This window comes from Sinohyriopsis cumingii, unplaced genomic scaffold (genome assembly GCF_028554795.1).
Source record: "Sinohyriopsis cumingii isolate HCF-2022 unplaced genomic scaffold, ASM2855479v2 utg002028l, whole genome shotgun sequence".
Lineage (NCBI taxonomy): Eukaryota > Metazoa > Mollusca > Bivalvia > Unionida > Unionidae > Sinohyriopsis > Sinohyriopsis cumingii.
The window spans coordinates 256,524-283,936 of NW_028316110.1; the positions used below are offsets into that span (position 1 = coordinate 256,524).

The 27,413-nt window shown below is 33.7% G+C and overlaps 1 protein-coding gene across 4 annotated transcripts in view; it reads left to right on the forward strand.

Annotated features, from left to right (window-relative positions):
- The first annotated feature begins 2,240 nt into the window (after positions 1 to 2,240).
- The window catches only part of LOC149771213 (uncharacterized), a 38,252-nt gene continuing 13,079 nt past the window's right edge, over positions 2,241 to 27,413 (forward strand). Inside the window, exons 1-7 of one of the 4 annotated variants that reach the window (XM_089948714.1) lie at positions 2,241 to 2,367; positions 11,557 to 11,657; positions 13,175 to 13,270; positions 14,567 to 14,617; positions 19,804 to 19,860; positions 23,066 to 23,389; positions 27,061 to 27,408. In XM_089948714.1, the coding sequence (XP_089804840.1) occupies positions 11,567 to 11,657; positions 13,175 to 13,270; positions 14,567 to 14,617; positions 19,804 to 19,860; positions 23,066 to 23,389; positions 27,061 to 27,408 (967 nt within the window). In that variant the 5' untranslated portion in view covers positions 2,241 to 2,367; positions 11,557 to 11,566. Of the gene's footprint in view, positions 2,368 to 11,556; positions 11,658 to 11,730; positions 11,899 to 13,174; positions 13,271 to 14,566; positions 14,618 to 18,165; positions 19,861 to 21,672; positions 21,865 to 23,065; positions 23,390 to 27,060; positions 27,409 to 27,413 lie in introns of those variants that run through there. The other 3 variants (XM_089948715.1, XM_089948713.1, XM_089948716.1) reach the window with 3 other exon arrangements.

The following is a 27,413-nucleotide window of genomic DNA, read 5'->3' on the forward strand; positions in this document are numbered from 1 at the left end:
TGAGAATGTACAAAATCTTTCGTTTTAGGAAACATAAGCCCCTGTATCAGTTTCAAATGGAAACTTAAGATTTGTAGCTCGAATCTTAATTGTGTTTTTAAACTATACATTGGCCTGATAATTATAAACAGAACTTGTATTAAAATCAAATTAGTTTCGAATCAACTCAGTTAATGCCATTAGATTACGTTTTGACGATAGCTGACAAAATGTGTCTGCGTCGATCTTTTAGTCGTAGTTATGGTATCTTTGGTAACCGTTTAACCGACTTAAGTTTGGTGTCTCTATAGGTAGATAAATCCAATACCATCTGATTTAGATTTTATTTCTAATTTCCATTAAGAACTGTCAAACAATGTTACCATAGGAGAGAATATATATAAGACAGTTTTTCTTCATAGCCACTAATTATTCCAGCCCAATAGTTTTCATGCGAGTTTTATAGTTAATCAAAAGGGGAACCGAACAAATTATCATTTGACAGTTAATTTGCTTTGAAGGAAAAAAGATCAGGTTTTATACTATATCAGATCTTATTATTTTTTAAATATAAATTTTAAAGACAACTTTGGCAAATGTAGAATATATGTTTTAAGAAAATACATAATTTTATTAGCTATATCTACTTATTTTTTCTAACCATAGGAGAAGTGTCCATTATTGTGACATATAAGCGCTAAATATATATATATATATATATATATATATATATATATATATATATATATATATATATATATATATATATATATTCATCTACATCACCAATAGTGACATGTCTTATTTTTTGTTTGAATGTGGGATCTTTTATAACCAAATGCAATAATGTTTGATTTCTCTGCAATGATTCCAAGTTATAAGTTATTGCAATATATCTATAAAGTGTATTAAGGGTATACTGCATGTCAGTGTGTTTACTTGCAACAAGTAAGGTGTCATCAGTGTGTTAAAGAAGCTTAACATTTAACATATTACAGCACCAGTATATTACAGCACCAGCATGTTCGGAAGCACAACATCGAGCTTCGTTTACTAAAAAACTGATTCTATGTTATTTAGAAATAGGGAGACAAATAATGAAGATCAATTTTCTCTTGTCTTATAGCGTTTTCACTGGAGGAAAGTAATAAATAGCTCCCGTGTATTCCGTATTCACACATGCACATGATTTGATATCGCTATAAACATTTAACATAACACTAACACACTTTCCCCTGGTTCTTACATTAAATACAACTTATGTGATAATCCAACTTTCCATAGAGTATCATAGATACTTTTATAAACAACAAAGAAAACAATTGCTTTAGTAATGTGTGAAAAGTTCAATGAGGCTACACGAAATAATTTTTTTTATGTGTTGTAAAATAATAATAATCTTTCCTTTATCCCGCTCGAATCTCAGATAATAAACTATCAGCATCAAGGAATTTAGATAAAACATTTAAGATTAAAGTGAAAAGTGTATCAAAACAGCTGTCTAATATCATTTCAAATATCGGTTTCTCATCATTATTTTTAGGAATTGGCATAATAACACCTTTAGTCAAACCATTTATAATTATCGAGGCTGAATAGTTCAGCTTACTTTCTCTCAAGAAAGCTATTAACAATATCTGATAAATTACCAGGTATTGTCATTAAAATCACGAGCAATAGATACATATTAGTAGAACTGTTAAATATTTGTAGCATTTAATTTTCACTCATCATACATGATCATACATAATTAAAAATCCGGAAAAAATAGTTGGGAATGATATCACTACATAATACAAATCATAAACTTTCTTCGTAGTCTGCAAAATTGATAAAGAAATGCAACCGTTTCTTTTATCGCACGCATTCGCATATCATGCCAGTACACCAAACAGACATGTGACAACATTAATCTACACAAATTGCACAAATACTTTTAGAAAGTTGTTTTACATTTGGCATTCTCACTTTGCTTTACTTTGAAAAATAAGTATCACCAATTTACAAACATCTCTGTCTGTCCGTCTGTCTGCCTCTCTAAATTACAATATGTTTAATATGTACATGCATGTTTACTTACTTACTTGTATAGGTATATTTACACATTTGCTATAGGCAACATATACTCAAGCAAATATTTATGCAATATTTGAACATAGTATATAGACCGCAAAAGATTGATACGCTCTGACTCTGAATAACAATTGAAAAGAGGAAGTAAATTTAGTCTAAGGGAAATCACACAAAAAACACAGAGTACATCATAGCCACCTTTAGAAAGTGTCATCAATAGCAGCTGTACCTAAAAAACGAGAAAAGCCATACTGGATATTTGACAAACACGGTACATTTAACTGGATATTATTGAACTGCTGTCTACATATCAGGGTGAGTATTATTTCATTATTTCATGGACTTAGGTATTAGATTCTCTAAGTTTCAAGTATTTTTAGGCACATTTGAGCGTAACCTGTAATTGGCAGCTCTTACTACGCGCTTGACCAGTTGCGTATTAAACTTCCGCAATGAGGACGACGACATTATACCTATGGCAGAGTGATTTTTATACTAAAGAATTTACAAACAGATTAAGTTTCGAAGTCGTTAAGTGAGTAGTAAGTTGATCCATACATACATACATAGATACATACATAACTACCTACCTACCTACCTACTTACGTACGTACGTACGTACCTACCTACCTACATACATACATACATACTTGTAAGTCTTTACATTTTGCGTAGATGGGGAAGAAGTTATATCCATAGGTAGGAAGAAAGATAGATGTACAGCATTGGGTTACTGTTGGTCAGTAAATACTATATAGCCTAACAAACAATGCGGTTACAAGATGGAACATGTTCAAATATCTCTAGAACAAATTAAAAATGTATAATTTCAACCAGAAGCAACAACTTGTCTTTGATATTTATTTACAAACGCATCATAATGAGAAAGCGAATGATGTGCTTTCAAAGCATGCAATCTTGTGCTTCCTGATTTAACCTCGGAGTCCACCTCGACGTTTGGATTTCTTTGGCATGTCCCTGAGGGTAAGGACTGCAAAATGAACATCGGGTATCAGCATTTGTCTTTTCATTTCAGTAAGTATATATATATATATATATATATATATATATATATATATATATATATATATATATGGTTATATTGCGCGTGTTTCAATAGTTTCCAATCGAGTGTGTTTCCACGCGGTTGGATGTTTGTGGTAACAGAATAGCATGATATATTTCATCAGGGAGGACGTTTTCGGCATGTTTAGAAACGTTAATTCCTTACCGTTTTTTTCTTTCCAGTACTGAGAGAATAGCTATATTTTTTTTATTATTTCATGTTATTCTTCTCATTGATAGATTTCAAAGTGGGAGAAGACTTAATAACCCTCTATCTTAGCCTATGTTGATTTTACTCTTGCATCCTATATCATTCAATTAATTAAATGAACACCTTATTCTACACACACACACAAACACACACACACACACACACACACACACCATAGCTCACACCTATAATTACATGAAACACAATGTACGAAGGTAGGTTGATAGCCTAGTTGATCATGAAAAAGTGCTAGAAAGTTCGTAATAACGATCCCTTTGGTGTTTATGTGTGTGTCAGCTATATTTTGATACGTCCATCAACATTCTTGATTAAAGGAAATATTGAATTGTTTTAGATGAAGCCGAATGATCTTGATGTTGAACTTCATGAATGGCGGGCTTGGGAAAAAGTGGTTATATTGCTCTTAAAATAAGATTGTGAATCATCTTGATTTATGAATGCATATCTACTATGCTAAGCGTGCTATACATTCATTGTTATATGTTTTACAATAAAGACTGTAGCCACATTACATTACATATTGATTTTTGAAACCATGTTACAAAAAGGTCAAAGAGAGAGAGAGAGAGAGAGAGAGAGAGAGAGAGAGTTGTCCTTATTGGCGTCTTTTAACCAAAAATGATCTTTTACACACGCCACACTCTGACTCCTAACTCTCGAGATAATACCTCCCCTCGACCCTCCAGCCACCTGTTCCAATCGACCGGATATCATCTTCCCTCAAATGGATAATGTTTCTTCAACGGCGTATTAGTGCATCGTTCCTGTGTCAATTGGTTTCTTGTGCATACTTAAAGGGCCATATTGATATGAGCCCGCAAGAAATCAAAGTAAATATCACTAAAGAATTAGTGAAAGCTATCACTCATCAAACAAAGAATAACCTTGACCCCATAGTTTAGTTCTGCGAAGTCCAACTACAATTACGAGGGTCATTTGTTTGCGGTCCGCGCTCATACAAAAATAAGGTTCACTATTAAGCGAGGAACGAAATAGACTTACTAAATTAAGAATGTCAAAGCACGAAACAACCAAAGCAGAAGTACATAAGATAAATTAGGTGATATCCTTGGCTGGTGCTAGCAGCAAAAAGGACAAAGAACAACTTGATATATGCAGAGTCAATAATAGTATACCAGGCATACGATGAATAAACCAATGACAAGCAGTTATAGCTCAGATACAGGGTTGCAAAACGATCAAGTGAAAACAGGAGGCGAAAGGTAAGAAATCCTCGATAACAAATAACATGCACGCTACTGGTAGATGAGTATACCTGACCAAGAAGAAAAATTTATGTACAAATAAACTAACAAACTAAAAAAATGAAGAAAAAGAACTAAAAATGAAATAACAAATACATGCAAGATTAGCGAATTTGGTACATACTAAGATTAGAGTCAGACAGTATAAACATAGGAAGTAATGAAAGAGAAGAAACTTCAGGCGATTAGCAGAACGTGGAAGAAAATAATAGAATATCGAGCAGATTGTGAGTCAAGCCAATCAACTCGAGGGCAAAGCTAACTACCATAGCTGAGAAATGTCTGAAATATAATCAGGAATGTTCATCAACAAAAATACACCGTGCTAACGACCGGAAACAGCTATGAAATGCCTCCAGCAGAGAGCCATTGGTCCATGACGACGTTAATGAATTTTGGATAATGGGATTTATAACATAGTTGATACTTTAGCATCTCAGTAATATGACTGCATACTTATATATCATTCCGCAGCAAAGTGCAAGATCGTCTACAGCAAAGGAGAAAGAATAATAATTGTAAACTATAGTTTTAATTATTATAGAACGTGGAGTCAAATATACAAAGGGCATTGATTGCACACAATATTTCACTTCTATCTGCGTGGATTCGAGTCTCGGACTTTGCTAATGTGGCTATGTGGAAAAACTTGCCAGGAATCAATAGATAAATTTTAGTCAGAAGTTCTAGAATTTACCCTGTAGTACGGAATACAAACATATGAAAGGTCAGGAAGAGGTTTTAAAGTTGCCTTACGTACCCTCACTTACTTAACTCAGCTTGAAAATTTAAGCCTGATCAATATGTCAAACACCATGCAGCAACTTACTGACAAAATCAGATCTCTCAAACATCTGAATGTGCTGAAATTGTGTTGCTGATAATCCAATACATTATTTACCTTTCGAAAATAAAAAATAATATTTCAACGAGTACCTTGCTATTTTCAATTGTTTTCCTTAATACGACTGCGAGTGCAATATATTGACAACCTGACATAACTAGCGTGTTTGGAGTAGTGTACAACAATCATTAATTCAAACAGACCTATGAAAACCATTTAGAAAGAGATATGTGCATTGCTTGGTATCTGTTTTCAGTAATAGCTGACGCCCATCTTGGGTTTTTCTGTGGTTTTGACGGTTTGTAAGATATTTTGGAGGTGATTCATCGCTTTATGCTCTTTCTGTCATTGTATGTTTGGAATCAGAATGTGAGAACACAATGAACTCATGCAATTGAAATTATCAAAAGGACGCTATGGAATATCACGTTTATGTCATTTTGAGTTCAATATGTTGAATGTGATTGCAGTTGGAAATGTAGTCGAAAATACAGTACAATTTCGCGGTGTATAATCTAGTTTTAGAACCCATGAATAGCTGATGTATTTCGGATTTGCTGAAGTAAGAAAGTATATTTTGAGGAATTCAAGATCCAAAAATTTAAGTATATTCTTTGTCATTTTTTTACCAGCTAAAGATGACATTATTATTCCATGTCACTTGCATGCTATTTGTACAGACCACTGCTATGTTATGACTTATAAGGCATCTGTCGCTATCCTGAACCCGAAGCACTGTATCAAAACATCAATGTATCAAATTCTAACAGGCCATATATAAGAATTTTTCGTCGTCTTGGCTTGTTGGCTGTGAGGCCCTAACTTATATTCAAAACCGCTCCGTTTCATTTGTTCTCAAATTAAGTACTTTGACTTATAAAATGGTACGTATTTTGTATATATTCGATGGCGCATGGTCTCAGGAAGCTTTTCTATGTTATTCTCATAGACCCCCAGAGAGCACTGGTCATAGGAAGAAAAAATCCATTTTCGAAATGTTACGAACATTTCTCCTAAATAAATGTTTAATTTATCGGAATGGTATTTTCAATACTGGGTCTCTCACCTTTGTTGTGCACATTCATTCGTTTGCGTCTTTGAAAATTTTCATATCATGTGCGACTGAGTAAACACGTCCACATTGTTCACTTTATCATCTCTACTTTCAAGTAGACAAAACAGCTTCTTTAGTTAATCGACAAACAAATATAATAAACCAAAACCCAAAGTGTCTACTACATGAGTGCACATGTTTTGTTTAGAAAGTAGTTCCTGATACACGTTACGTTTTTTGGACGCACGTGTCGTACGGTGTTAAGGTTTTCAGGATTCCCAAATCCTGGGTCGGATATAAGCTTGAAGATTTTTATTATAAGTGTTATCTTCTTACACGAAGACCACTTCCTGCTATCAGACTAGCAGTTATATATTTTTCTTTTTCTTCTTCTGATATAGGAACACCAACCATCTCTATCAGTTTTTGATTTGCAGCCTGATTTATTATTTTATTGACGTTTGCAGGTATAACTTCAGTGCTGGGTAATTTTACTGGCTGTGGTTTTCTTCGTACTAATCGACTTAATCTTTCTTTGATTGCCGAGAATTCTTTACCAGCAACATTACCAACAGCACCAATACCTGTATTGCGAATAACATCAATAGCTTTCATTCCTAATTGTTTTGCAGTCGGTATAGATTTTGGGGCTATCCTTCTGAATAAACCTTTAACAACATCACAGAGACCATCTCCGTAAATAGTTTTGTAAGTTGGTAATCGTGCGTTTACTAATCTGATAATGACAGGCCCACGCTAAGCAGTGTGTGTAATCATATTTAAATTACATGTTGATTAATTAATTGTTTCAGTCACTGTGATAATCAGCAGTGATTTCATTAATAAGAGAGTGATACATGTTACGATATATAACAACGCCTGTTAATAATCTTCGACAAATATCAGATATTTCATTAATAATTTCTCGAGATATATTTCATGCGCGTTTTCCTCCAATCCAAATTTCTAATCTTTCTAAGTCGGAAATGATGTTGTTAGGACAAGCAATACGATCAATTCCTCCTGGTGTAGCGAGGGAAGAAAAACCACTTTCAGTAGCGCCGGGAGGATAATCAGTAGCTTGTTGTTGCTTTAATATTTCTACATTTTGTTTAAATTTTATATATTATGGATCTTTTAATTTAATATCTGAACCTCTCGCAGCAAAATATACACATGAATCCAATATTCAGGTGATAGCTTTCCAACTTATTCAGGTTTTAAATATACTTTTCTTTGACTATATCCGTCCGCAGCAACTCTTATCGTCATAATAGTTAAGAGCGTCATCAGTAAAGATATCTTTAGGAGTTAAATTGTTGTTCTGTTGTTGTTCTATTTATTGCTGCGGTGGAGGAAGCTGATATGAAGGTTCTTGCTTAGGAGGTTGTGTTTTTCTTTTGGCCGAGGATTTCGTGAAGAAGATTGTGGTCGTTTGTGTTGTCGTTTTATTTGTTGCTGCGGTGGAGGAAGCAGATATGAAGGTTCTTACTGTTTTGTCGCTTTATTTGTTGAGACGGAGGAAGTTGTTTTTCTACTGCCTCATCATAAAGTCTTTTTATTTCATTAAGAATACTTTTATTTTTTAGATCATTATATCTTTTCTTTATTATAATATATGCGATATTCCCACTTAAAGAAATTATCATCACTTACAGTATCATGATCAAGTTTTATACATCTAGACTTTTCAAAAACAGCTTTCAATGTCACACGAGGTAAATCTTTCTCTTTAACGTTTTTAAGTTCTTCAACAACACCTCTAAAAAATTGAATTAACTCATTTTTTCTGTTTTTTACTTCAGGCTGAGGTGCAAGATCTTTTTTTATTTCACTAATACCCTCAAGTATTTCTTGATCTACAGGAGGAGGCTGAGCAGCAGCTATTTCAGTTGGAAGATCACTAAAGCTCTTTTTTCGTTTGTTTAGTTCTTCTTGCTGTCTTTTCAGTTTGCTCGGCAGTTTGTTTTACTGCTGGAAGAATACCTTCAGTAGCTTCTGCAACTCTTTCAGTAACTTTTGTAATAGGCTGAAATAATTGTTCTGTACCTTCTGCATATTCAACTTGTGATTCCTGGACATTCATGACGTTTTTGTTTGAGAGTATCACGGACAAGAAGAAATTCTCTAATTGCTTCTAATCTTTCTCGAGCTGATTTATCTGTATAAGATTATGTTCCCGGTGTAATTATTGATATAATAATGATCTAAGTATAGCAGCAGAGAGGATGCGACCTCAATGAAACCTTCCGTGGGGAAACAAAAATACACACATACAAATTTAGAAAAACACAAACGACAAAAATAAAGTAACAAAAAACTAACCCAATTAGAGAAACTCTCGGTAAAGTTAGAGGCTTTGATTTAGCGTTAGTAACCCTATATTTTTATATTTTTCTTATGAGATCTTTGTTTTCAAAATGACGTTTCAGCAAATGGTCTGTTCACCCTCTCTGCTGCACGTCATATTACACAGATAAACGGATTTAGGTTTAAAGGCGTTGCAATCTCGTGAAACAAATTGAATAGCTATATTGTGTGACACCTTGTTTCAGTTGATATCTTATGTGAAAGAATGATCGTCTCTCCCTACTACAGACTGTGTCATTTTAAAATCAAATTGCTTATGACTTATAGAAACATAGCGAAAACCTTAAATGTAAACATCCACATTAATGTTGACCTTGCCTCTTGTATGAAGGAAGAATGTATTGGAGCAAGTGTACTGTCATTTAGAAAGTTACTTCATGTTTCCTAACTTCATCAGCACTTAAACTGAAGGCTTGAATAAGTTGCAATATAGTGGTGCTATTTAGCAACATGTTTGATAAAATAAGTCCTAACATAAATAAATTACGGTTACATTAATTACTAATATGTCATGGAAATATGTAGAGAACAAAGTCTCTGAATGAGATAAATGAAATATTTATTTACATTTCGACATATTATATTGGTCAAAAATATTTCAATTAACTGAATTGGCATGTTCTCTTTACTTTGATTCTTTATTGTAGGATGTGTTACAATAACCAGCGGTTGCAACAGCGTCTTTTAAATAACAATACTGATAGCAAACAATTCATTAGTAAAATCCAAGAATAATTTATACGAGTAACACTTAAGTCAAAACAACAAACAGACTCAAGTAAAATATTTATCAGGTCATATGTTTGACCATTTCTGTTATATTAACATTACAGTTATACAAATGTACTAAATCTTTATAAAGCCCCAATACCACTCTTTATAAATGTACTATTTTCTGCAACATCTTTGGTGTCGTCAATTTTCTTAAGTACCAAAATTGACTAAATATTTTATACTGAAGAGATGAATTTATACTTTCAAGAAAGATATCTTTAAAAAGAATTATGCTTAGAGAATGATTGCATTTTCCACCACGTTTGAAAAATGTCCTGTACAATTTGTACTGAAATGGGAGCACTGGAAGTATAATTCTAAATTCAAAGGAAGTCGAGGCCGATTGGAGTAAAACTGACTGCGATGAACAACACTCCTATTTATAACTCTCTGTTCTATTACACCATATAATACTCCACTAAAACAGTGCATACTTCTAACAAGGCTTTAAGACACAATACACATTAAATACAGCTAAAATAGTGATTCATGACGAATATTAAATGCCAGGTTATATTATTTAACTTTTTATGACAAGTATTTGACCGAAACATAAAATCCTAGTGGAAAATGAGTCATGAATACATTAACATCCAACTAAGGTCGGTACTGTGAGGATGTTTCAACATGCAAATTACGAACGTATTTACTTTGCAGGAGATGGGAAAAAGAATCGTTCATAGTTAAACAAAACTTATTCCACGTAAAATCTCGTTATATAAACCATCTATTATTGTTTAACTATGCTTGCACATACATTGAAAACTAGAGGAACTTAAAGTAATATAAAACTTTAGGAATGCCTAAACCCTTATTGTTTAATAATAATGATCTTTTTCATCATTATCTTGTAACTCTATCATTAAGTACAAGAGTAGTATCATTAGATGCATTGTAAACGAGATAATGAAAAGTTTCAATATGATGATAGTTTTTGACCGATTTAGTGAGAAATTAAAGTTCATGATCTTGCAAAGAGACAATGATTTATATAACTTTCTTCGATTCTTCCATGAGTGAGTTTTAAAACTGATTGGGGTGTTTACCTTTCAGATTTCTTTTTTTCTAACCTGCGACTCTATCTCTAATACAGTGAAAAAGATGGTATTACATATTTGCACCATTTTGTATGCAAACAAATTAAAGAAAGATAATATCCAAGACAATATGATGTAAAACAATGTGCTACAATATGTATTCTATAACCTCTCAAATGATGCAGTGACATATTTGAAATATCGAAGCGTATTTGTTTGGATTATGTTCGTTTTGCTTTACTATAAAATGTACATTTTATAAAAACTAGGAGTCTAAATTTGCAAAGGTGCGGTTGATTGAGTACATCAAGCAGGAAGTAATTCCAAGGCAGTATCTTCAAGATACAATATTATGTAAATGAGCGATATTTGGCCGATAAAACGTGTATAGGTTTTGTTTGTACATAATTATAATAATGCTACTACCTCTACTACTACTACTACTACTACTACTACTACTACTATAATAATAATAATAATATCACACTATCAAAGCGACATTAATAATTATCATGCATTCCTTTTAGTGGGAATGATCATCAGAATATAACAGGAAAACTCGGATACACACTTACAGCAGCAGCAGCGGTTGTGCGATTACCAAATATAACATCTTCAAAATGGTGTGAGTGTAGGTTTGTGAGTAGCTGATTACTCCAGGGCATCCGAGATTTGATGTTTCTCTAATCATTCAACACGGAAAAACATCTTATTTATTTGAAAAAATTCAAAATTTTGTTATACGTGTATTTCAAATGTTAAATAAACAAACAAGGAAGTAATAATGGCTTTATTTTCTATGTTATTGTTATACTCTATCCTTTGTTATTATTAATACTCAGTTTATTTGCTTTGTTATGCAGAAAAGAAGCGATGGGCGGAAAATCGTCAAAGAACAATTTGGACATTTTTGGGGGATTAGAAACACCAGAAAACCCAGAAGATGTTGCGACAAGAAAAATAGGTTTGGTTTTAATTTATGAAGCAATCATCGTTTTATATCTAGATCAAAAAAATATATGAAAAGGTGTGAAATATTTGGTTTATTAACGTACCAGAACACTGAACGAAAATGGATGTTCCAAAGGGACACAAAATAGTAAAATACGATAACAGAGTTACAAGCGAAGGCGGGTTATTACTTAAAAATGGACAGATTCCTTCGGATGAGCTGAGCTGTTGCGAAGAGGTTGAGTATAACGAATGTAAGTTGAATTTTGGATATTCAAAATGTGATATAAAATTGCTTCGTAACTAATTCAGTTATGATAGTCATCTTTTTTATCAAGTCGCTTGTAAACGCGGCTCAGGTGAAAAAGTTAGAATTATGCCGAATAACGATAAAAATATTTTTCAATTAGCAAGGAATGAGTAAGAAATCCAAGTTTAAATGGTCTGACTAGTGCCAAGAATTGTTTTTGGACAAATTAAAAGCCATACTTAGAGATGCACCAGTTATTCAACTCCATATTTAAGCCATTTATTAAAATGTCTGTTGTTCTAAGGTTGTTTAGAGTATTAATTCAAGAAGATCATCACAACCCCTTTACCTCCATTAACAAAATAAAAACAACTTTCAGAGATTGTTGTGACAGGGGTTGATGCTGCAGGAATACAATATTACATTAGACACATCAGGGGAAATGATACCGTGATTGCAAATGCACTATCACGAGTATAGAAGTACTATATCGCTTTATTTTGTGCGTATATTGTGTCATTCATAAGACCTATTCCTATTTATCTTTACGTATTATAGAATCATATGTTTATCTGACTTATACGTACGAGAAAGCTTTATTGTATATATCTTTCTTATTCTTTATGAGGGAAGGTGATGCGTATATACATGTTGTGTACTTAAGTTTTGTCCGCGATTGAGGGTTGTGTATTTAATGCCAGCATTATATTTGTCATAATTATAGTAAGTAAACAAGATATTGAAAACCTGGTCTTGTTTACCAGATAATAGTTGTTTCCATAGAAAATATATTTGTAGCTGATTTGGTAAACAAGTTTTAAATCCTGTCTTATTATCAGTCTTTGGTAATCTATGATGCGTGTTTATTGGTGTGTTCAGTTATAATATGAGGGTAATTATGCATTTAAATTCTTTATTGGAATTACAACGTTCTCATTGACATTTTGGAATAAAACAGTACCTTCGGATTATGTGGACTTGTTCAAAGACGTTCTGGTATCTCTGTATATCAATTCAATCTATCTATCTATCTATCTATCTATCTATCTATCTATCTATCTATCTATCTATCTATCTATCTATCACCTATCTATCTATCCATCTATCTATCTATCTATCTATCCATCCATCCATCCATCTATCTATCTATCTATTTATCTATCTATCTATCTATCTATCTATCTATCTATCTATCTATCTATCTATGTTTATATTCGTCCTTTCTCATTCTAGCTTTCTGTCTCTAAATAATAACGTCATTCTCTATATTTAATTTCTAGCAAACCCTAGAAAGCAAGGCAAGAAGAAACGCAACACATACCTGCCATACCAGGCTATGTCAAAACAAGCAAGCGAACTGGATCTTCCAAAGACAGGTAAAACTTAAACAGAAGATAACCTAGTGATTTTGTAAAGTACTTTTATACAAAATGTAACCTCTTGTTTTCATTAACATTATTAGCTTATTGCTGTACAAAGAAAAGTTAAAATAACAGAGAAAGGTTGCGTTAAGAACGTTCATAAACACGGAGTCTGTCCACATGATAAATATTTGTCAGGTATGTTGTCTTTGGAATGATTTTAAAATCCTACTTTTTTGTTTGTTTTGGGGGAATGGGTTGTGACGGAGTTGGGGTTTTAGCCAGTGTAAATGGGTCTACTTAATAATGCTCGTTTAACTACCGTAAAACTATAACTGGGGTACTGTACGAGGATAAAATATGTTGTTAGGTGTCTCTACTTCAATTTATCCAATCAGTTATTAAAATATCCTGATGTAGTTGTCGTATTAATTATTAATGTTTTCTTAGATTTTTCCAAGAGTAAAGGATGCTTCTTGCATTCGACCGAAAGGGCATTAGACCCTACAGAGAAAATGAAGTTCAGGATGTTGGCCTTTTGCGTAGAATGATAACTATAGCAATTGTGATTTGGTCGGATCAGAAAACAATCACCTGAAGTAAACATCCCAGTCATTTCATTCGAATGCATTTTTTCCTCCAGAAGATGGGATCCAGACTGTTAACCTTTTATGTATGTTGTGTCCACGTTTGTGCCTAACACAAGCTCGATAGTCTTCATGCATCCTGGCACTGTAACTAAATCTCTGGATTTTATGAAAATATATTTATAAGAAGGAAACATGTTGTATCTATTAGTGTACTGTTTCCTTTAAATTCTTTCCCGGGTGTAAAATCTATATATTTTCAGCGAAGATTGTCGGAATCCATAGACAACTTCCTGAAGAAATCAAGATCTGTTATATCTGTTCCAATGAAATATTAATTTTACTAGGTGTTGATAGTTATTTACGAAACAAATTATTTACAACACAGTGCCTGAAAAGGATAAGATAACTGACAGATGAACATATCGACGAATTTAATGCAAGTATATAACCATCTCTTTTGCAAATGATGAAAGAAAGTTTAACTGCTAACTTCTTAGCTCCGTACCTATCTCGTTTTCCTTAGGCTTATATTTTGACCTAATCTTAAGAAAGACATACATGTGCTGTCTACTAATCTTTGAGTTGTTTGTTAATATATTAATTTTGTCAGGGGAACCATTTATTTAAAACATCAAGTTTATCACTGCACAAAATAATATCAAGATGAACGACGATTCCTTCATTTGCTGCCTAATAGTTATTTTATGCCATTTTATTCCAGGTGTTGGAGACGATTCTGAAACAGTCCAGACAAACTCCAATCTATCAGGAGGTATACAGTTTACGAGTTAACTAAACTAAATCATAAAATGTTTCAGGATGTAAGTTTATGCCACACTATTTCAAAAGTAAAACTTATCATTCAAAAAGAAATGAAGTCGGAGGTCTTCGGTAAAACCTGTAATTACTGGAAGACAATGGTTCCTTGTCTGAAAATGTTTGTCTTAATACACGAAAAGAGAAACCCATGCATTAATGCCATTACTTGATACATAGACGACATACCAATTACATAGAAAAACGACACACGAATAACACGAAACACATTTATTTAAAAAGCACACTCGGTTCCAATGTTCGTATACGGCTAATGCTAATGTACTAATCCAACAAAACCTGACTTCATTTAGAAAGATGAAATTCTCATTTTTGTACAATGTTTGCTTAGTATCATTTTAATTGACAACGTAATGCATTGATAAGAAATGCTTCTTTCTCGATTAATGTTGAGTGTTTCCCATAAAATTAAGCCTCCACGAGGCACCAGTGCTCTAAAACTAACTAGAAATATTTTTCAGGATATAATTTATCTATTCTATTGGAAGAGTAAATAAAACTTATTATTCACAAAGATTTGAAATATGAAGTCTTCCGTAAAACACGTATTTACTAAAAATAATTCGGTATGTCTACGGTTCATTAGATAGTGTTCAGACACAGCTTAAGAATGACATGTTTGTCGCAGAATCCAAAAAAAAAGAGAAAACCGTTTATTAATATTAATTCTCTATGGTTCATTACTAGACATAAAGAATACACCAAATAACAAAACAAAATCCACAAAACAAGAATAACACGAAGAAATTCTATCCATACAGCACATTCAATAAATATAACGAGACCAAAATGAGACTTTTAAAGACGCTATGTTTTTATTTTTAATTTTATATGACGCGTTTTTCTCTTCATTTGCGATAGAATAGTCCGTATTCATCATAATCAAGCCAAATAAAATATAACTACTGCAGGCTATTCAACGAACCGTTCCACTGCCATTAGGAATTTGTCTTGTAGTAAAACATGGGGTCTCATTACCAAGCTAATTGAACACTAGCGTGAGGTCCGCTAGAAACCAAGTTTTCCCGTTACATCCAAGGATTTCTTGACAAAAGCCGTTGTCTGCTTGAAGTTCTGATAACGCATCAAGACCATAACTATATTTCTTCCAATCAATGACTGACCAACAAATAGACCGACTTCACATTTGCATCACAATTTCACAAATGAATGACAACTTCACAACTGCATGGTTTCTCGTTGTTAGCGCCAGTACTTAAATACCACAAAATGCAAATCACATCTCAGGCACCAAATAGAGGGAACTATTATCCTAATTTATCCCTTGGTCAGTCGAATCACGATTATATGTCAGATTTCGCCTGTATCACTCCACCATCTTTACCAGCAGAGCAATAATAAACTGCGCGTCCAGCTAATGAAACAAACTCTTCTCAATTATTCCACTGTAGAAAATAGCAACCTCTATCACAAATATTTCATATGGAGATACACAATAAATCACCACAATTATATTTTTAACAGGAACTACTTGGCTCCATGCCCACCTGACCCCACTACCAAAATAAACGATGCCATCATAAAATCTCATCAACACTGCACTCTGTGAAGTTTCCCAAAAGATAGTGGCTAATTACTAGGGCTGGATAATATTTCCTCAGCACCGAATCCCTATAATCAAACAACTAATAAATAAAATCAAATAAATCTACAAAATTGAGACATGAGTACAAAATGGCATTTATATATAAATATATATGACTTAGAAAATCATTGTAAGCTGCGACTTTGCTTGTATTATCTCTGTCATGTTTTATTTTTCTATACTTTGCTCATTTCAGTATACGGCAAGTGGAACTACTGATCTGTACGTGAATATGCCTCTTCGATCTAAGAAAATTTTAATCTAGCTGGAAATATTATTTTCTTATAGCATGTTTATGTCTTTACTCAGAGTAACCGAAGATGCCTTCAAAATTTTTATTGGATCTTTTTACACCCATTACTGAGTTTACACAAAATATTTTCAAGCAAAGTGTTAGCAACTGAAGAAGTCGTTTTAAAATAGGAGTCATTTTAAAACACTTGAGAAATACGCGTATTTTGAAAAGCCGCAGGAGCTCGGTTGGTATAACGTTGGACTCGTAATCCAATGCTCGAGGGTTCGGCACCATCCGATGCCAGCACGTTAAAGTCGTCACCACGAGTAAAAGAAAAGAAAAACAACTCTTAGACTCCATATGACTAAACTCTGTATGTATAGACTCCAAATGTCTAGGCTCTATACGTCTAGATTATGTATTACTAGACTATATATGCCTAAACTATATATGTCTAGACTCTGTATGACTCTACTCTATAGGTGTAGACTCTGTATGACTAGACTCTATACGACTAGACTTATGCCTAGACTCTATATGTTAGACTCTATATGTCTAGACTCTATATGTCTAGACTCCGTATGACGACTCGCTATGCCTAGAATCTGTATGACTAGGCTCTATGTGACTAGATTATGTATGATTAGACTCTATGTGACTAGATTCTGTATGTCTAGACTCTACATGTTTAGACTCTGTATGACTCGTCTCTATATGTCTAGACTCTGTATGATTAGTCTCTATATGTCTAGACTATGGATGACTAGAATCTGTATGGCTAGACTCTATATGTCCATAATACATATGTATATAACCTGTACGGCTCTGTGTCTAGAGTCTGTATGACTAGACTATATTGTATATACTCTATATGTGTACACTCTATATGAGACATTTCTATATGTCTAGGATCTGTATTACTAGACTGCATATGACTAGAATGTATATATCTAGACTATATTTGCCTAGACTCTATATGTCTAGATTCTTTATGACTATACTCTGTATGTCTAGAATATATGTCTAGACTCTGTATGTCGAGACACTATATGTATAGACTCTGTATGACTAGACTGGATATGTCTAAACTCTATATGTCTAGACTCTATTTGACTAGACTCTATATGTCTAGACTTTGTATAACTATATATATCTAAACTCTATATGTCTAGACTATATATGTCTAGACTCTTTATGACTAGAATCTATTTCTAGATTCTTTCTGACTTGACTCTACATGACTAGACTCTATATCTCTAAACTCTTTATGTATATACTCTGTATGTCTAGATTATATATGGCTAGTCACTATATTTCTAGACTCTGACTAGATGGGATATGTCTAGACTCTATATGACTAAACTATTTCTAGATTCTTTATGACGGCCCTATATGACTAGACTCTATGTGTCTAAACTATGCATATATCTAGGCTCTATATGTCTAGACTATATACATACTCCTTATGACTATGCTGAATATGTCTAGACTCTATATCCCTAGACTCTGTATGACTAGACTCCTCTCCCTTTATATATATATATATATATATATATATATATATATATATATATATATATATATATATATATATATATATATATAGACTCTGTATAATTATACTCTATATAACAAGAGTCTATATGTCTAGATTGTATGACTAGACACTGTATGACTAGACTCTATATGTCTAGGCTCTCTATGTCTAAGCTGTATATATATTAACTCTGTATGACTCGACTATATATGTCCTGACTCTGTATGTCTAGGCTCTGTATGACTAGTCCCTATATGGCTAGACTCTATATGTCTAGACTTTATATGACGACTCTATATGTTTAGACTATATCAGTATACTCTATGTATCTAGACTCTGTATGACTAGACTCTGTACGACAAGACTCGCCTTGATAGGGATACTTGCTACGAATTAGTCATTATCAAATGGCTAGTAAAGAAAATCTATGATGTCGATACCAATGATAGTATCTTCATTCTAATGCAATATATTGTGGCAATTACAAGGATGCAAATCCATATGATTCATAATGATTCTAATTCTGACAAATGGAAATGAGAAGTAAGTTAAATATCATTATCATCGTTATCATCAATATAATATTTCATATGTTTGCGATTAAGAAATGAAAACATATCAACCTTGAACTGAGACAATCAACGCATACCAAGTAATGTGGATCAAAGTGTTGGGTTAAAGTATCTGACTTTATAACAGAACCTACCGACATGAATAAAATCAACAAAAAAAAAAAAAAAAAAAAAAAAAAGTTGGTAATAAACACTGGCCTCTACAGAAAAAAAAAATCACCAAATTCGCTGCCCAATACAACAAACAACGCCATTTGAAAGCAGCCTGACAAAGACAAATAATACGAATCATTGTTTCCGACTGCCAACCCTACGATCGACTATCCTGAAAAGGAATACAATCCAAATCTGGCGCGTTTGCTAATAGAATACTAATGAGACAGTTTGCGAAATAGTTTCATCTATAAAATTTAAATAAGGCTAATACAGAGCCTTCTAGCAGTCGTACCCCAAGAAACAAAACAGTTTTTATTTTATTTAAAAGACACGCTTTGTCGCATCAGAGTAATCTGCCCGAAAACAGTCTTTGCAACTGCTGACAGAAGGCATGGTATTTATGATTATTGATGAGCGTCCTGCGTGCGAGTTAAAATGGTCTCATTTTCAAATCTAATTTTATTAACTAAAACTGGCATATTTGACAAACCCTGACCTCTCTAAAACATTCGCATTGGCCCTCCGGGACCCTTCATCACCCATCTGGAGCATAACTTGGCCGTCTGAGGCAATACCCGGTAGTCTCATCTTAGACATATCTGGAAACATGTACGGTTTGTCAGCTTGGTTCCCTCCCGCCAACAAACCGGCCAGTCACTCTGTCGTATAAGGCAAATCGTTTTCGTACAACCTTAGATGTTGGGGCACACGTTTCCCACATATTCAAGGGTATCGCCATATATATTCAATAATGATGGATTGTGTATAATGCCCATCAACTGTTTAGCAAGGTGTCATTTATGAAATAAATGTCTGCGCTGAAAATTTTCATATGGATTTGTCCCTTTCTGTATGTTAGACCATACGCATTGCTGACCCAGGGGGTGATTGGATATTTTTCATGTATTTGAACAGTGACCGCTATTCTCAATCCACATGTTTCGCTGGAGAATATGCTTTACCGACCTTTGTTCGGAATATCCTGACCAAATGGACTGTGTCCTTTCCTTTTCAGGCACTGGCAGGGAAACGCACCTATCAACAACATATGAAAATGTTGAAATTTACCGAGGTAAGCGATTTATGCGTTAAGGAAGAATATTTGGCGAAGACATCTGAAACATATGTGATGTAAGACCTTTGAGGCTTATGTAATAAATCAAGATGAATTTTAAATTAACCGTCAAATCAAACAAATCCCATGACAATGTAATATCTGGCAATAATGCATACCTATAAAAATGTAATGCTTAGCAACCAAGATGTTTAGGAAAATGGGACACAATATAACCACAGAAGATTACGTAGCTTTTGACTTACTATCTTCCTTTCCTATAATTAGTCTTCTCTATTTATTTTCGTTATTTCTCATCTATTTCTCAAAAGACATTGTAGCGAATTCACCCTCAGCCCTTCCCTTACTCCGTTTGTTTTGTCCTTCCTAAAGATAGCAGTAAGTACAGTTATTTTCCCTTTTGAATGGGAGTCAACTCGTTTTGCGGACTCTAATATATTTTTAGAGTTATGTCCCGTTGACATAATATCGCTGTGACGTTGCAGTACACTATTTATATTTACATAAGTTATGTTAATAATAATTGGAATATTACCAATATTTCGAAATAGTCAAAGATTGACCATTTATTTGTTTACTTTCATTGAAGTATGAAATTAAAAAATAGCTGTCCATACTGTATGATCCGCGAAGCGGATTGGACTTAACTTTGCACATTTTAGATTCATGCGTCAATATGCGTAACAACCCTATAAAATGATCAATCCTTGTTATTCAGTTTCGCATCCAATAAAGACAAAACAGTCATATGCTTCCTGAAAAGTGTGTTAAACAGACCATTATAAACTGTTCTCTGTGTGTATGAATGCCTGCAAAATAGCAATATGTATCCGTAATTTGCATTCAGATAATTATAAGACTGCAATCAGTTCCCTAACAACATGGCACAAACTGACCCTTGGTCATTATATGAGTAGCCTCTATTGAACTACACATGTATATGTTTCACTTTGTTTAATAGGTTTTTAAAATTATTTCCCGATGTCTAAACTTGGGAGTGGCACTGATATGTCCTAGCTAGTGTAGAACATAGCTATTAAAGAAAAGATGTTTTATGCCTTATCGTTCGTAATATTTCCTATATGGCACTCGAAATAACAAATATGTTTATTTAACAGGAACATTTTTTTCCCTCTTCATTTGAGAGCGAGAGAGAGAAAGAGCTATGCGGGGGCTGTTCGTGATTCATATCAATTAGGAATCGTTTCTGTAAAAACATAACGAAAACAAACAATAAAGACCAAGCAGTTATTGTTTATGTTCTTCCAAAACATCATCGATAACTGCCAATTTAAATTGTCGTATGCAATTTAGATCCATGTATTTTCTAATCGTCAGCATTTATGGAAATAAAAATGCATGACAATTTCAGTTTTGAAAACTCTGGGATAGAACGCATCAGTTCCATTCACCTGCCTTATGTTTTGCTTCTTGGATGTATTGATATTTTTGATATACGCGGTACACCAGGTTTGACGCCCGGTTCCGGCAGGGGAAAACATTTGGTTTACTCAGGTCCCATCCTTATCTTGCTTTACAAGTGTCTAATTTCCTCATTATATAATTTCTCAAAATTAATTTTGGAAAATTTCGGGAATATATTTCAACATGCCATTGGTTAATTTGAAAACAAACGTAGCAGGCTATAAGGACTTTCTTCGCTATCAAAGACAAAGTTCTAAAAGGATTAAAACCGAGTCAATCACCTACCCGAATGAGTCAGATAACGGTGCTTGACTGGTTGAATACTAGGGATGATGTCATATTAAAATCATCAATTATGATCTATCCATATTATATTCCTTCTAGAAATGCGCTTTCCATCTCCACGGCTGACAATTGGGGCGGGGGTAAAAGGAAATTTTTGTTTGAACAAGAACTAAGAGAGGCTCGGGTGTTTCTTTCCCAGAGCCTGTGATTACTCTCTACGGCCTTGTCCATATCTGCTTAAGTTTCAAGTTTCCTTCGCAACGGTCAAGGACAGCTTTAAAGTTTCCCTGGGTAAATATGCTGAAGTCCTAATTAGCCAAGTGAATGCGAATTTCTTTCTTTTATTATTTTCAGGTTCAGATTTAAATAAACATGAAAATACGAATATACAAAGCATGTCTAATAGCGAGGCCAAGTATACTATTAAGTCCTGCCTGAATTATCGACTCACCTAGACCGTACTATATGTAACAGTCTTATAACGTACAAGTTAGAATGTAACTTTTAGAAACATCCAAAATGTCCGGTCTCTCTCTCACTCTGGTGATTCTGTTTAAACGTTAAATTTTCAGAATGTAATGACGTCGAATTTGTTAGGTTTTTTGACGTTTTCTCCCTCTTAACAACATTAACATTAGTTATTATACACCGTGAACATGATATATCCATGTGAACTAAACCAAACAATATGACGTTACTGAATTATTTTGGAAATATCACAACCCCATCAGGCAATGAGAAATTAAGCCGTAAGCGCCATTTATTATTATTATTAAGATTATTATTAATAATTTTCGACACATACGTTAACTGCTATTTATAGATCCTATGCAACTACTACGCGCGTAAGATAGACGGGTCACATAGCAGAACTGTCAAACGATACTATGTATACATTACAGACATGAATATAAAACATTAGATCAAATTATGTACCAGGAGTTGCAAAAAATTATACTTATACATAACACTAATGTTCAACCTCGGCCGTAGTGGCTAATCAAGGAATGTACTGGTGTATGAACTGTGCTTATAATAGTAATTATACTGAGTTTCACCCATAGGTTGCTTAAACCTTTGACTTTCACCAAGGATATTATGGCTTTTATAGGTGGACAATAATTTGCTTATATATATATATATATATATATATATATATATATATATATATATATATATATATATATATATATATATATATATATATATATATATATACATAGTTATCTGGATGTTATCAACTCGTTAAAGTACCTTTACTTTTATATCACAGAAAGAACCAATGTTTGATTCTTAAAGCGTGATAGAGATAAGTAACTGTAAGGACAAGCAGTCAGTCTAACATGTTACAATATTCAGTGTCGACCAGAAGTAAGAAGTATCTTTCAATAAATAAATATCAAACATCTTTCTGAGCACATTACTTATCTAAGTCATCCAACTCTCCTAGCCTGTATTATAGGCTCCAAATAAATATTTGTATTTTATTTAGATTATAGTGGGGCACAAGGTTCAAGTGTGTCCCCGGATCACCTAGATGCTGAGGCAGATATGTCAATACGAAGATATTATCGTGAACTGAAGAGACGAATTCCGGTTAAAGATGTCTGTGATCATTTGATTCAAAATGACGTCCTAATGCAGGAAGATTGCGAAGACATAAAGTCCGACAAACAACTCAAAGGTGCAGATAGGCTTCTGCAAATAATCTTGAGAAAGGATCAGTCGGCTTATACAGTTTTCTTAGATGCACTCCGATGTACAGGTTTCCAAGACTTGGCTGACAAACTTGAAGAACCTGTTCCGACAATGACAGGTATTTTCTATTTTAACTCATTAACACAACAATGGTAACTCGAATATGGACTTTAAAAACAAGTAGTCTGAAGACTTTTGAAATCTTTATATATATATATGCTTATTTTATCTTTACTTATGTTTTTAGAATGTAAACGTTTCGCATCCTAAGCGATTATTTCAGAGCAAACCTATCCATGCTATATGCCCTAAATCTTCATAAAGGTGCTCCAGGTTTTATGAATTTAAGGCCATATCAAAGTTGTTGTACATCGTTAGACATTTGACTTCCTTTGCTACAACAATGAACATTTTGGCTTTACGATAAAATGATTTGTCTGGTTAGATATGTTAGCATAGTAACTGAGTAGATTAGAAAACTATCTTGATGTACATGTTTCAATTAACAATTCATTTATACTAATTTATTTTGTAAGTAATATTGAATAGCAAGATATGTTTACATAAATCGTGTGATTAGCTGTGTCGTACGTAACACAGGCTTCTTTAATAAACATCCGATTTTTTGCAATACACGCCAAATCTCACACTTCTTCACGGACAATAAATATTTTCCAAATAATGTGTGACTCGACCAAAGGTACTTTGGACCTGCCTTCTTCTATGGTCTAAGCAACAGCAAATTAAACAGCAAGCTTTTGTACAATAGGCGTTACTGTAGGAAAAAGACCCCCATCCGACACTTCATACCACTTAATATTTTGACTTGTCCCAAACCTCACCTGACAATTCCATTACCGGTAAATATTCTGCCCTAGCTTAATGACACCTTCTAGTAGGTATAAAGTTCCTAATAGGGCAATTAAATCGACCCCTGAAGTATGTTTCTAGTTGGGGTATACAGTTTTTATAATCTGACCGAACAGCTTAAAGTATCATGTTATGCCGTTGTTGCTCGTTCTCACTCTGTCAGTTACTCAGTCCGTTTAATGATCCCTCACGATATTCTGAGTTAAAATACGGGATACCTTCACTAAATGTTATGGAGGCGGATGGACATAATTGTATTACTAAGGGAGTGGGAGTGTTGTAAATATGTTGACCATAATAATTCTGATGCATTCTGTTTTATCTTGATATACATGGGCTCAAGATACAATGGCAAAACATACTAAACAACATCAACCTTTCTAGTGATACAGAACGGTGTCGGAATATGCAGGTCAAAACAATATGAATTTCGATCCATTTTGTTTTACATATTGTGCAATCAGAGTATCTAACTAAATTGTTTTAATTAATATAAATTTTACAGTTTTTGAAAATTTATAGAGGTTCCTAAGTTAGCAAGTACTTAATGTTCGAAAGCACATTGTTTCCGATTTCCAAGATGAACAGATGTTTGTTGGTCAGAAAATTTTAACCATAATCTGTTGAGGACCCTCAATCGTAGAGGTTAAGTTATCATGCTGTAATCCTCGCACTTGTTAACTTAAGACTGAGAGCGTCCAAATTATCAGTGGCGGATTAAAATTTTGGCGCCTGGGTCACTTAAGATATAGAGCTACAAATACAACCTGAAAGCAATGCTTAAACTCTCCTTTATATGCGTATAATTTGTATAACTGTGTTAAAGTTAAATATCGATGGTTTAGATCAATATACGATTCATTCAAACACTTATAATTTTATCCACGGTATGTCCCTCTGCGTTCCCGCCGTAAACCGGAACGGGTTCCTTATATTATGACTTGAAAATTTTGAAAACCTATTAGGTTGACTAAGTTCAGAAAACTCGATCCTAAATATCATTCACATTATATTTTGCGTTTAATCAGTTGTTAGGCTGAAGTGAAAAGGAGTTCAAATACTTTTAATAATCATAATAATAATAATAACAGGCTTTTTGAAGTCCGTTAGATACTTTTGCTTTAGTTAGCGGAAGAGAGAATAAAACAACAGCCCAAATTGGAGGGTGTGTGTGTGTGTGTGATGTCGAGAACATCAGGTCATTAGAGTCTGAAGTGAGTCATCTGAAATAAACTTAGGACTTCTTCAGTTATGGTCCTGTTTCTTAAAGTGTGCGTCACAACGTACAGAAGAATATAAGAGGACTATGAAACGACCCCAGGTTCTTCCTTTACGGAGGCCACTTAAGAATATGATCCCATCCCTTCTCCACCCCAGTGTCAAGTGACTTGCGATACTTTGTGTGTGTAATTTTAAATATGAAAACGATCGTAGAAAAACAAAACTTACAATCCAACCATTATTTGGAACACCTTGCAGTCTTTACAAGGATCTTATGCTGGGAAAGGGAGGGTTATGCTGGGAAAGGGAGGGGCATTTTCCCCATAAGTGATGAAGGATATGATGTCACTATACCTTGGGAGTCTAGTTGTTGGCATTATATCTGAATTTCTTTAACACATTCATGTATCATAACATATAAGGCGAGGATCAAGGGGCATGGGTATTTATCTCTGTTTGGTATTTAAGCGTTAATAATATAATTCAATTTTTATGCCTGTATTTTTCTGTAAAACTGCAGTGGGTTTGTACATATAGCTGAGTGTTAAATTCTCTTTGTATGAAAGAGTTCTCGTGCACATTCGACCATGTGACATCCTGTTTGAGGGTTGAGTGTATGTTCGTGTATGTTGGATGCTGGTGCATGAGAGCTAGGAGATAGTTGCTTTTATTCATAATGTTTCCTGCTTTGAACGAATTATATATAGTTCCTGCTGTGAATTAATTATTACCCTTTCATGTTAGAATCAATTGGTGCCATTATATATATATATATATATATATATATATATATATATATATATATATATATATATATATATATATATATATATATATGTGTGTGTGTGTGACTTGAATTTCCAACGAAGCTTGAACAATTTTTCAGTCATATTGCTACGATATCTGCAGCATGGCAGTTTATAGTAAAGACTTTCAGTGGGACATCATGCGTCAGATATGTAGAATCATGTCCCATCCAGGCCGATTCAGTTGCTGGTACCATTTTAATAAATCTTAGGTCTGACTCAGCCGGAATTCGAACACTTGACCTTCCGCATCCGAGGCAGACGCTCTAACGACTTAGGCCACCAGAGAGGTCGTTCTGTAATGTATGTAGAATATGCCATTACTTCAGCGGGAAATCAGAAATACGTTTGAACGTTTTCTTTCAAGCGTTTTTTGCATCATTGCGATATCACTGTATACACGGTATCAATGCATTGAAGCACTTTCATAACATATTGTACAAGGCCTTCGTTGAGAATATTTCTGTCCAGTTTGTTTTATATTATTTAGCTTGATACCATGAAGGGTGTTTGATAGTTTATTTGTCTTGCAAATGTGTTTTTGTATACAACTGTTGCATATAGTGTAAAGAATTTGTTTATATCTAGCCACATCAACAATTACGTCATTGACATAAGTACGTACAATTATATATTTATAAAAATAGTTTGAAAGTATAGCTTATCTCAATATCATATATCACAATGCTAACGATGATTCAAAAACGCTTCGCGGAATAAAGTATAAATATATTGATCTAATGTATGTATGTATGTATGTATGTATGTATGTATGTATGTATGTATGTATGTATGGTTATGAAAAAGATTGTCTTGTTAAATATCCTTTAATCGTCTTAAGTTTGCTGGAGATTTTGCTGCAGCATGTGTGTTCCTTGGATTTTCTTTACAGGAAGACAATGGATGCTGAAATGGGATGAAAAGGTCATTTCGAAATGCTGGCAGAAGATAGAAAGCCTTCTGATAAATGAACTCTCACCTCAATATATAATTGATTTCTTTATGCAAGAGAACATCTTTTCTGTGGATGAGTATGAAGTCATATTTCTGTGCTTGGGGAAAAGGATGAAGATGGTGAAGAAGCTCGTGGAGACAATTTATCAAAAACTTCCGTTGTCGTTATTTGTCCTTGTGTATGCTCTAAAAGAGATTGGCAACGGAAGAGAAATATTTATCGCAAAACAGTTGGAAACAATCATCAACGATGAAACTAATTTGGAAAATGTCCAGGAAAGTAATCGTACG